Source organism: Camelus dromedarius, chromosome 27, assembly GCF_036321535.1.
Source record: "Camelus dromedarius isolate mCamDro1 chromosome 27, mCamDro1.pat, whole genome shotgun sequence".
Classification (NCBI taxonomy): domain Eukaryota; kingdom Metazoa; phylum Chordata; class Mammalia; order Artiodactyla; family Camelidae; genus Camelus; species Camelus dromedarius.
This window is the reverse complement of record NC_087462.1, coordinates 10,773,157-10,785,729: the sequence shown is the minus strand read 5'-3', so window position 1 is coordinate 10,785,729 and position 12,573 is coordinate 10,773,157. Positions and strand designations below refer to the sequence as shown.

Genomic DNA, 12,573 nt, shown 5'->3' with positions numbered 1-12,573 from the left:
CTCAGAGTACAACTGAAGAAAGGGCTCAATGATTGGAAACAAACATGACTCAAAAAAAGGCTCTTGCAGCCGTGGCCGTACCCAACACCCTTCCCTGCACCTGAGGCTTCAAGAAGGCTCCCTGTGCCGACCCCCACACAGGTCTCCTATGCTCAGGACAAGCTCATCAGAGAAGTGGGCAGAGGGTGCCTGTGCCAGCCCTTCTTTACACAAAGGATACTATCAGGGACCTTGATAACGTGGCCGATCCCTTTCCACAAGGGCGCCAGGTCCCCTTTGTACCGCAGGCATATCTCGTCCCCCTGCATGAGCCGCATGTCTTACAGGGAAAAGAGTAAGAAACTTAGTGTTTTCAACATGCGCCACAGACGCCACCATAAAGAGTTTAAATTAAGGGATACTTTACAAGGGTGGAACTAGGAATTTTATGCTACTTATGGTCACAAATATTTTAAAACTTAAAATCACCTCTTAACCAAATTATGACTAAATCCTCATTACCAGAGTCAGTCTTGGGCAAAGTGAAGTAGGCGATTCTCTTCTTGTTAAGGCCCAGGTCCCACCTGACCGTGATGTTATCTTGAGTCTGAGCACATAAAAAATAAGAGCCCTGTTAGCCTGCAACACAGACACGGGCCTGGACTCCTCGTGTCTGGGTTTCCACAAGCGTGTGCCCTACAGTGAGCGGCACCCGATAGCCTGAAATACCAAGGGCATATCCGGGAGAGAAGTCATCAGGACCCCTAAACCTGCACAAGACGACCAGGAGACCCCCACATGATGTCTGTTCTTGGAGGCAGCTTCTCTGTGGGCTGCGGACGGAGAAAAGGAAGCTGATGGCTGAGGATGCAGCCCGTGAGCCTCGGCGCTCTTGCTTCCTGTGCATGGTCTCTGCGGGACAGACACAAGCAGTGTCCTCGGCAGCTGTGGGCTCCCAGGGTCTGACTCTTGTGGCTGCGGGTAAAGCCTACGAACCCGACTGTGAGGAATTTTTGTTGAATTTAAAATCAGAAAACACCTAGGCGGGTGTCTGGCTCTGAGTGATGGGGCATCTGCCCACAGAGTGCTCCCTCGCCTGTCCTCCATCCACGGTTCCGTCTCTCGGGGGCTGTGCCTCAGCCCACATCAGCATCTGCAGAGAAAACTGCCCACCCCAAGGCTCAGAAGAGATGCTTGGTTAAAATGACCAGACCCTCCTGCACACACCACATCACCTGGGACTCCTTTAGTTTCTTATCGTAGTCGGCCTCCAGCTTGACCAGAGGGCCGAATATGTTCTGGTACTGGTAAGCATCCTCATACCGCAGGAGGACATGCTGTGGCTCCTCATCCACTCCTGGCTTCTCCAGGTCCTCCAAGGTGGCAGACGGATTTTCCTAGAGGACAAGAATCAGCACCATGTTCTTTCCTCTTTTCACCTCTATTGGGCACACCCATCACTTCTCAGGATGAGCTGATGCTGGGCTCATGGAGAGAAGGGCACCCAGTGGTCGGTGGCACCCATATCAGGAAGTCAACATGGCACACAGAGGTGGACACCGTGGCAGCCACATAGCCTGACATGCCTATACCATCAGATGGCTGCATCCTCCAACGAAGACCTAGCCCCCGAACTGGGAGAAAGAACACCTCTTCCTGGCTGCCAGAAAGACCACTAGTTTCTCTGGCAGGTGAACAGACCCCCCAGCACAGGGTCCTCCTGGCCCTATGCTGCACCAACAAGAGTGACACTCTTCCTTGGCAGGAACAAAACAGTATGTGGGCTGTTTGGATACAAACTGAAATGGTAAAATAATCGTGGCAACCTGAAAATCGAGGCAGAAAGGTTCTTTGCTAGACAATACTTGAAAAATATTTTGACTTGCACTTGAAGTGAAAATAAATTCACATTTCAGATTTCTAATTACATGGGTGCCTAATTAAAATTTCTAGTCTAGTTATTAAAACTTTATCAAAAAATCTAAACTGTCAGAACCAGAGAAGGGCTTCTCTAAAGAAATGATCTGCGGGCAGGGCAGGAATCCCACTACCTGACCTGACAGCCCCTCTTCCTTTCACTTGTCTGGCTTCTCTGGGTCCCACATCTAACCTTTGAGATCCTGACCTCATTCCCACTGAACGCTCGCCCCCAGCCTGGTGCCTCCTTGGCTCTGACATGTTACAGCCCTGATGAGGCCTGTGCACTTGCAGTCCTGTCTGCCTACTCAGGCCTGGCTCCCCTTGACATGTCCACCCATAGCTGGGTCCCATCCTCCTCCTTCCCACCACCCACCTTTTGCCTTTAGCAAGAAGAGAAAAATTCCAACAGCCAGAGCTTTCCTCTCTAAGATGGCACCTAGCGGAGGTGACTGTGGTGCCCACACTCCTAGCAAGGGGTCACTCCAGGTGGAGGCTACAGAGTCTCACTCTAGCTCCTTCCAGAATCTCCTGTTTCTGAAGACGCTACCCCAGTTCCACTCTCCCTCCTGGAAACTTGGTGCTGAGATGGATCTGCATTCCCAGCGGGCCTCACCTTCCAGAGCTCCTCCAGCTTGTTGATCTGCTGCGCGGTGATCTGCCGGGCCCGCAGCTGCTCCTGCTCAGAAGGAATCTTGACCAGCCAGGACAGGAAGCAACGGTCCTGAATCAGGGGCTGCCACTGTGAGCTGTCCCAGTTGATGTCCTTGAGGCTGCTCTGACTGGCACAGGGCTGCCTACAAAAGGCCCAAGGGCGGGGAGCACCCAGGTGAGGATGACCTCTGCCCTTAAAGACTGATTCCCTTTCACCTCAGAGTGGCATTCCCTACAATTTATTATACGATCACATTACCTTTAAATTGTTAGCAATAAATTGCATCTCCCCATGTGCCTGAGCTGTGAATTCTTAAAACTCAGAACAGACTTTGCTTTCACAGAATGATTTTTATGATTTAACCAGAACACATCCCAAAAGAGTTCGACATTCCTAGCTATCTAACAAGCCTCAATCCCACCCCTACCCCACCTTACCGAACCTCCTTACACCTCGCCAGCCGGCAGACACTATTTTAAAGTATCTTAGAGCTCCAGGGAGTCAGAGCCATAGAGTGGCTGTCTTTTCGGAAAGGCAGTCCCCTAGGAAATCGAGGCCCCACCCTCACCTGCACAGCAGCACCACCACCGAGTCAGCCTTGGCAGGGATGAAGCCAAGGAGGAAGACGTTGCGGCAGCCGCAATTGTAACACTCCAGAACCGTCTCCCCCAGGGGCCCATCCTTGTGTAGAGTCACCTCTTTGCATTTTGCCCTCACGAGGTGATTTACAATGTGGCTGAAACCAGGAAATGATAAATAGTTAACACTCAAAGTTTGGCTTTTCACCACTTTCAATTTTTGAGCCCTGTTAAAAGTTCCGGTACCGGTCACGGTCCATTAGCAAGAGCAGTCACACCTCATCCATCTGGCATCCCAGGGGACCAGCCCGCCCCTGTACTGGCTCCCCATTGTGTGCAAAAATCAATCTGACTTGAACTATTTTTAAGGAAAACTTTCCTAACAAGTTTCACATAGTTCCTGCCTCCCCCCACCCCCCGCCCAGTTACTGCTCTCTTAAATCCAACTTATCGGGCCTAACTGAATCTATTACTGGGGCCAAGATTGCTGTCCTGGAGAGGCGAGAGGCTCCCCTGTTCACTGCTCCTCTTTGCTCGCTGTAGTTTCTCTGCTGCTCCTTTCAAAGTCACTTCTCGTGGCCCCTGCACCTGCCTCCAGGAGCAATGACCCTCCTCATTTGCTGCAGGCCAGGAAACTTGATAACTAAACGTATTAGAAACCTGAGGACAGTCAAAAATACTGAGTAAGGGGGCTCAGGGCTACTCTCTGGAAGCACAGGGCCAGCTCTGAACCATCTGAAAGCCCCACTGTCTCAGCTCTTTCGTTAATGCGCATGGCCAGGGCTCTATCATCCTTCTCATTTTCAGGACACAATTCACCTACTCCAGGGTCTTACTGAATCCCCCAGCTGCTTAATTCCCCACTCTGCTACACCAGCCTTGCTCAGGGACCATAGGTGGTGTGCAGCTCTGCCTCGGGCTCTCCCCGCCACCCCCGCTATCCGCAGCTTTGCTGTGGGTTTGTCAGACACTGAGCATGCCTGCTGGGCCTCCAGCCTTCCCTGCTACCGGCCTCGCATCACCTTGGGAAACCCCTCATGTTACAAGTTTGGGCTCAGATGACAACATCCTAACCCTCTCTGGCCCCACAAAGACTGTCAGATTATCTAACCAATCATCAGCACTCTTGGTAACCCCCTGTGGAGCTGCCACCACTGGGCATTTTACCGGAAGCAGTGATTTCCTCTTGTCTTTTCTACGCCCACCTCACCCCATGACACTGAAAGCTTCCTGAAGGCGAGTGGCTGTCCCATCACCTTCCCAATCTGACCTTGCACAGAACACACAATGCTGGTTGAGTCTGTTTTCCCTTAGAGGCCCTCTGCTCACTTCCCTGATCTTGGCTCTGCTGACCGGAAGCTGGGGGTGCCAGCTAAGACAAGTTTTATTTAACTGCCTTTCCTGCAACAGAGGAACTAATGCACACAGTAACACTTAAATTACCCAGAACATTCAGAAAATGGGATACTGGTCTCTTCTGCTTACCCTGAAATGCTTTTCCTTTCAAATCTCTAAAAAACACCAGACCCCTTTCTTGCCTCACTCAGAACCCCATAATTCACATCACTAACTCCAAGCTGACACAAGATCTGACCACTCTGTGTCCTTAGGCTGCACAAGATGGTAAGCCCTGGTCCATGGCTGCTGAAGGCTCAGGAAGGGCGTGGGCTCTGTACAAATAAACTTGCCTACAGAATTTTGTTGCTTTATTTCTCCAAAACATGAACCTCAGAGGAAGATGCTGCTTTCCTGCTGACGACCTGGAGCCCTGTCCTACGGAGATTGCTCTGTTTCTCATGGCAATGGAGTTGCTGCATATCCCAGCAACCCCGCAAGAGCCGCCAGGACCAGACCTGCGCCAGCAGTGGGGGCTGAGGAGTCCCACCACTCTAGCTCAGACAAACGGACTCTCCCCTGGAATCCAAGCACCCGCACAATGCTGGTCTCACCCCAAACACAAAACAAGGGACCTCGTCACAGATGCTGCTGATCAACAGCAGGAAGGGAAACCCAGAGCCGATGGTCAAGTGAACTTAATTTAATCTGATGATTCAGGATCTGGCCCATATTAGCCCCAGGACTGCTCCGATGAGCTAAGGCCAGAGGGAGCCTCCTCAGGAAGCAGGTCCCATGGATGCCCATTACTGTCCTGGGAACATCCTCCCCAGGCACCCAGTAATGAAGATGAACGGGCGTGCCAGGAGCTCATCTTGCAGAAAAATATAAATAAAAACTGGGAACGAGAATTAAGCCAACCCTACTTGCATAATAAAAAGAACCACAGAGAATAAATCAAGGGTAAATACATTAAGGCATTCACACACCACCATCTGTTTCAAGTTAAACCAGTCACAGAGGAAGGAAAAAACCAGGTTTGTTAGCATGATTTTATATTGTGCTTTGCTTCAACATTTCCATAATTTACACACAAATCTGAGCACAGCACTGATTAAAGACACATGCGCGGTTTGATTATCTACCTGCCAGAAGTATTTCCACGTCCATTACAGAACCACTTCTTGCTGGTATTACAGTAAACCACGCAGGCAGGATCGTGTATTCCGCAGTAACTAAAAAAGTCAAAACATCAACAGTTAAGGCTGGAAGATCGCTCTCTGGTTTTAATTTGGCAGGATGTAAAATTCTTTCCTCTTACAACATTTTTAAGTTTTTCATTAAACACATACTCAAACCCAACGATCCCACTAACAAAATCCAATCAGTTAACTGCAGAGGCTTCTTGACCTCTGTGAACACAGGGAAGGGGTAGGGGTGCTGTGGAGACTTCTCAAGACATCCCAGATGGCAGCAAAGCCCATTCCAGGTGGTGGGGGGCAGGGTGAGAGCTGTGCAAGGGGGCAGGTGAGCCCAACAATGGAGGCCTAACACCCCCAAGGTGACCTAGTCACTCCCCTTGGCCTCAAGTTTCAGGAACTGTGACTTATAAGCAGGAAATCAGCATCTCTAGCTCTTGGCACACGGAAGATAAACAGAGCTGAGACCATGCTGTGTTCACAGCACCTCCCACGCTCCAGCAGAGGGCGCCGTGCTCCTGGGAACACTCAGCCATCGCAGCAGTGGAGGGTCCGGGGGTGCAACTGAGCTCTTCTCGCAAGGAGCACCTCAGGAGAGCCCCCCCGGCCTCCCTTTTCTGAACATCGACACACCAAAAACAAAAACATTGGCTCTCCACAGTTCTGTACGTGGATGAAGCCAAGACTCAGTTTCAAACTAGAATGTGCTTTGGCCAAGAACCTTCCCCGCAACACCTCACACCAGGGGGACTCTCCCCACTCCAGTACACAGGGACAGCAGGAGGGCAAGGGGGTGTGCAGACTTTAATCACCTGCAGTGTCACTAGGACCACTTCATGGGCACCTTCACATATAATGGGAACACTAGTGATACATAAAAATGTTTGTAAATGAGAATAAATAAAGAGCCAACATAAAGTTAAAAAGTCAGCCTACCAAATAAAGAGCGAGCGGCACCCAGTCCCATGCTGGGTGCAGACTTCAGAGGGGGCAGTGTGCCTGAGGGGCGGGCAAAGCTGAGCAGAGGCCCAGGCCTACTGCCCTGCCTGGCGGGGTGCCCTGAGCAAGATCATTTCACCTCTTTTGGTCTCAATTTCCTTGTGTACGTGTAACAAAAAAGCAAGAATACGTCCAAAACATAAGGGATAGGTCCTCCTCTAGATGAGAATTCCAAATTTGGTCAATATGCAGGTCTATCCACTGACCATTCGCTTCCAATTTTTCAGGAATCTCAAACGCATCAGGGAGGCAGATATTTTAAAGAATCCTACAGTAATCTCTTTGTAAGAGAAATCTTAGCTGCTCTATTTACCCTCTAGACCCAAATGATCATCCGATGTGATGAATTCTTTCTGATGAGCGAGTGGGGCAGGTACTGGGGAACAACCCCACGGCCCGAAGAAGGCTGAGAAGGGGAATCTTTTCCCCTCCTGCTGGGAGAATCGGAGGTGACAGAGGGTGCTGATCTTACTCTCCTGCCCAGTAACAGGGACTTCTGTGTATACATGGGCCTGAGCAACCTCCTTACTCCCAAGGACACTGCCCAAGTGTCACAGTCCATGGTCTTAGACAGGCCTCTGCAAAGTCAGCGAATGCACATGGACTGTGGATGCTCTGGGAGGCGAGTCCTCCCCTCCGCCAAAGGCGCTCACCTGCAGGCATGTACGGGGAGGTCCTTCGTGTAATAGGTATCTTCCTCATCTTCTTCGAAGTTCAACTCAGCCAACAACTGGCTGGTCTTGGCCACGCTGTCATCCACAGCCCCGTTCTGCAGGATGCCCTCAGGCCCACCAACCTAGGGCAGAATGGTAGCATCACCAAGAAAGGCTGCAACCTCTGGGCCTCAGCTGGGGCACATGGCTTCTCCCCACAGGAGCAGCCACGACCACTCTCTAGTGAAATACCACCACTCTCCGCTCTGAGTCAATTCAGCTTCTTCTAATTTGACTTTTCACTCCTCTCTTCCCTATCAAACCTACCTGGCCAAAATCAGCATGGATGGCGGAGGTCATCCACCCTGCCTCCACATCCAGGCCCAACGTTGTCTGGCCATGGAGACACGACCACAACCAGGACGCTGAGGAAAATGCTCCGAACAGAGGGCCACAAGATGACTTCTTACAAACTAGTTACGGTCCCCATCTCTCCCTGGGGGACAGCTGCACAACATCAGACCAGAGGGCCTGGAATCCCACCACAGTGAAGGGTCCCCCCAAAGCCTACGCACCGGAAGTAAAAGTTGGACCCCTGCAGATGTGGGAATGCAGTTCTCATTATCCCACAGGCTCCCTTCACTGTCAGTTCCCCTCTCCGGAAGGCAGCCCTTCTAAATTATCAATTAGAAACTGAATGTTGGGATCACTTTCCAAACCCAGGATATAATCTTACTAAACATACTATCTTTTATACTTTTTAACAGCAAAAACATACAAATAGGGAAGTTTAAATAACTAAGTGGTGAATTTCACTGGCACTTCTGCTGAGCTCACACATCCATTCACAGGCGCACAGACTCCGCTCATCTGAGTGGAACAGGCACTCCTAATGCTCCCCCCGCCTCCCCCAGGAACTGCCACCTCAGATGGCAGCCAACAGTTCCCATCATCGCCCCCACTCACAGGCCACAACCCACACGAGGTAGGGTCAAGCATTAGAAGCATCCGCGATGGAGGAAAGGACAGGAAGGAGTGACAGGAGCCCCAGGGCAGGCGCCAGGTTTCTCTGAGCTATAAGATGGGAGCAGACACTGGTCTGGCTCCCTTGCAGAGCCCCTGCCACGCAGACCCAGGGCACCAAAACCCACACCCACACCCGCATCACGCGGGGCCAGCTCAGGCCAGTCCCCGTCCACCTCTCCAGTCACTAACATGAGCTTAAGGACAATGGGTCTCCTGAGGGGGGGCATTCCGGAAACTTCGAAGGTGCATTTAGGTTGTTAAGGAAGCCAAGAACTCATGACAGAAAATCTGTCTCTGTAATGGTCTCAGCCAGATCAGAGACCCATTTCACAGTGTCTGCCACCACTTTAACGTACTTTCTTTTTTTCAGAAAGCAACAACCAGAGTAAACTCAAGAAGAGTGTACGCTTTGTTTGGAGGGGGGGGAGGACTTTCTTTTTCAAAAAGGAAAAGGCAAAATCAACTTTTGGAATTTAACATAATGAAGGTAGTGTTATTAACATTACACAAGCACCTTTTTGTGATTCCCTGATCTTTCTAAAAAATTGTACAAAAATACACATAACATAAAATGTACCATCTTAACCACTTACAAATGAAGTAGTTCTTTGGCATTAAGTACATTCACATGGTTGTGGACCACAACCACCATCCTTCTCCAGAATTGCCTCATCTTCCCAAACTGAAACTGTCCATTCCCCCTCCCTTAGCCCCTGGCAACCTGCGTTCTACTTTCTGTCTCTCTGAATTTGACTACTCCAGGGACTTCATATAAGTGGAATCATACAGTTGATTTGTCCTTTTGTGACTGACTTATTTCACTTAGCATAACGTGCTCAAGGTTCATCCATGTCGTAAGTGTAGAATTTCCTTCCTTTTCAAGGCTAAATAATATTTCATTGTATGAACACACAACAATTTGTTTATTCATTCATCTGTCAATGGACACCTGGGTTGCTTCCACCTTTTTTGGCTGCTGTGAATGATGTTGCTATGAACACGGAGTACAAATATCTCTTCAAGCCCCAGTTTCCAATTCTTTGGGGGTACATATACCTAGTAGTGGAGTTGCTGGATCATGCAGGCTATGTTTAACTTTTGAAGGAATTGCCACACTGTTTTCCACAGCAGCTACACCATTCTACATTGTCAGCAGTAGGGCACAGGGTCCTAATTTCTCCACATCCTTGCCAACACTTGTTATTTTTCTGCTTGCTTGTTTCTGACAGCAGTCATCCTAATGAGGGAGAAGTGGTATCTTACTGTGATTTTAATTTCTATTTTCTGGATTATAATGATGCTGAGTATTTTTTCCTGTACTTGCTGGCCACTCATATATCTTTTTTGGAGAAAGGTCTATTCAAGTGCTTTGCCCATTTTTAATCAGGTTGTTGAAATTTTTTGCTGTGCTTTGTTTGAAATTTTGATAGCAGATTACCATTTCAAAAAGTCACCTCTCCATTTGGCAACAAACACTTCTGACACACACATCGGCAGTGCTGGGATGAGGCTACTGACAAGGGCTAGCACATCTCTCAGTGTGACAGCCTAGGCACACAAGTGTTGGTTTTCTGCAAGTATGTGGGCAGATTATGGTACCTGAATTTTACTTCATGGCAGTGAAGGAGCCACATATTCTCGCTATAGGAGAGGGCTGAGAGGGTATAAGCCACAATCTCGGGCTCAGAAGGGTATTTACATTTTTAAATGGTTAGATTAAATACCTAATAATAGGTATTTGCTTCTTATCCCACAAAGTCTAGAACATTTACTAACACTTTAAGAAAATGCTTGCCAACTCCGAATCTAGAAGAACTCCTAAAATGTCTCATCAGGTTGCATAAGCTTTTACGTATAAAGAAATATCCTTAGTGATATGTAAATCTTTACTTTCCTGAAACATCAAAATTAGTATGTGGAGTAATACAGAAACCTGCGTGCCACCAGCCGCTCTCACTCTACCCACTCCTGCTTCACCCGGGCCTCAGATCCCACACTTCACCTCCCCCCACAGAGGCAGGAGTGAATCAGCAGAGGGCACATCGGGAATGTGTGAGGCTCTTAACAGAGCCTGACCAGCCGTGGCAACCCTTTCTCTGCACCACACTTAGCCCTTCAGGCTTAATAAGGAGCAGGAAATTTAAGTCTGCTCTAGGAACTCTTGAGAGACAATAAACATCGACACAAGGTCAGATGGACTCTCCCTCACCCCCACTGAAGCCAGGGAGGCCAGAGAGAGGAGTCCAGATTCCCAGAGGCCCTCCAGCTGTGTGGCTAGGAAGCGTGGGTGTGTCCCTCCTCACAAGTGTGTGTGCATAGATACATACACACGCACATGTCCAACCCTCATCAGGGCCTGCTCCTTCCCAGCTGTGACCTGACCACAACAGACCTCTATAGCTGGGTTGTTAGTTTCTCCTACTCTCTGGAAAGTTTCAAGATAAACATTCACTTCAAAAATACACTTGACCTTAGAAAACTATAATTAAATGAGTTAAAGCACTAAAGAGTACCCAGCACAGAAAAGGCCCACAATCCAAACCAGGCGACAAGACGGAAGAAGGGAAGGGAGGGTCCTTGGCTGACATAGGACTGAGGTTGTCAATCCATCACCTCCAGCCAAGAGCCCTGGGTCCTGTTTGGCTCAAGAGGGGAAAGGCCTCCCTGCACCCCTGGGCTCCCCAAGCCCACCCTCAGGCACTATGTCACTGGGTCTAGAAAGCCAAGGAAACAGTAGTCTCTCCACCTCTGCTCTAGACACTCATTATTGAAGTCCATCTATGAGCTGCTGAGCTGATCAAGGCCTTGCAGGGGTTTTCTAACCAGAGAGTGTATTACGATCCACTGCAGAACTCAAGACTATGACACTGGAGCAGAAGAGGTCACTTCATTCCCAAAGAGGAAAAGTTCACGTCAATTCAAAAACTACCACTAAATGTGCTGGTAATTTTAGACCACAAATTTTTACCCCAAACCTTCTAAGCGTTGTACCACTCAGCACGAAATGGACATTTCTGTTCCTCAATCCCTGACTCTGCCAATGGCCCAAGACGTTTGCATTCACTGTCCCCTTGGCTTCAGTCTCAGTCCACGGGGTGCCTCCTAGGGATGCCTCCCCTGACGCCATCTGAGGGGCCCCAGTGGGGCCAACCGTGCCTGTCCTGCCCCTGCTATGACCTCAGCACCTAAAAGTGAGCCCATATTCCAGGAGGCTCTCAAGGTGTTGGCTAAATGAATACATCTTCTCATCTAAAACATAAAGGTTGAGATGTAAAATGATTCATCACTTATTCTTTCATTCCAAGGTTTAAATGAAAAAGTGAAAGTGGGAAACTGCCTTTCCCTTGGTGGCCTAAAGCAGAGAGGAAGAGCTACAGGACCTCTGAGCCCTGCCTCAGGAAAAGGCTAACAGAAGATCTGGTCTCCCTCAACTTTTGAAAAAGTTTCAAAACTACAGAGAATGAATGATCCACACCCCCATCACTTGGATCAGCCACCATTCACATTCCGTCACACTTACTCTTTCCCTCTCCCGCTCTGCACACACATGCACACAAGCATCACATGCTCACATACTTTTATGTTTCCGATCCATTTCAGGATCACAGGCCCCAGGACAAGGGCTTTTTCCGCATAACCACAATACAAGCATCACACCCAGGAACAGTACTGATATAATATTGCTGTCTAATACACACAGGCACATTTCCCCAGTGTCCTTTATAGTTTTTAAAATCCAAGATCCAGTTAAGGATCACACATTATTCGTGATGCCTCTCAGCATTCTTTAATCTACTAGTTTTAACCGCAACAAACGGTTGAGATCTGACAATTTTTGACCTACAATGAAGGGGGCTTCACATTGTCCCACCCAACATAGCAGCCCTTGGGTTCTGGATTAAAGGAGCCCCACTCTCTTTGCCCTTTTCAGTGGATTCTTGTTCTGGTCACGTGCTGAGTCCACCCCTGCAGTTCACCTCAATGCTCAAGAATAACCTCGATCTGTCTGGGGTGTCTCCAGCTCACCTTGCGCTGCCCCTGCCTGCCTATCTTTGGGATCAGCCACCCTCAAAGGAGCCAAGGGTTGAGACAAAATCCACCAACACCTGCAAGGAGAAGCCAGGACACATCACAGGACAATGACCTGGACTGGATCTTGGACTGGATGAAAAGGAGGAGAAAGAGGGGCTACCCAGGAGAGTGGGGCCAGAAACATAATAATCAAATTAACA

At 49.1% G+C, this 12,573-nt stretch overlaps 1 protein-coding gene across 2 annotated transcripts in view; it reads right to left on the bottom strand.

Annotated features, from left to right (window-relative positions):
- UPF1 (UPF1 RNA helicase and ATPase) overlaps positions 1-12,573 on the bottom strand; it is a 32,124-nt gene that overhangs the window by 12,760 nt on the left and 6,791 nt on the right. Inside the window, exons 2-8 of one of the 2 annotated variants that reach the window (XM_031437673.2) lie at positions 7,316-7,458; positions 5,610-5,699; positions 3,120-3,287; positions 2,513-2,693; positions 1,215-1,376; positions 469-586; positions 221-319 (exon numbers count right to left, since the gene is read on the bottom strand). In XM_031437673.2, the coding sequence (XP_031293533.2) occupies positions 221-319; positions 469-586; positions 1,215-1,376; positions 2,513-2,693; positions 3,120-3,287; positions 5,610-5,699; positions 7,316-7,458 (961 nt within the window). The remainder of the gene's footprint in view (positions 1-220; positions 320-468; positions 587-1,214; positions 1,377-2,512; positions 2,694-3,119; positions 3,288-5,609; positions 5,700-7,315; positions 7,459-12,573) is intronic. The other variant, XM_031437674.2, reaches the window with a different exon arrangement.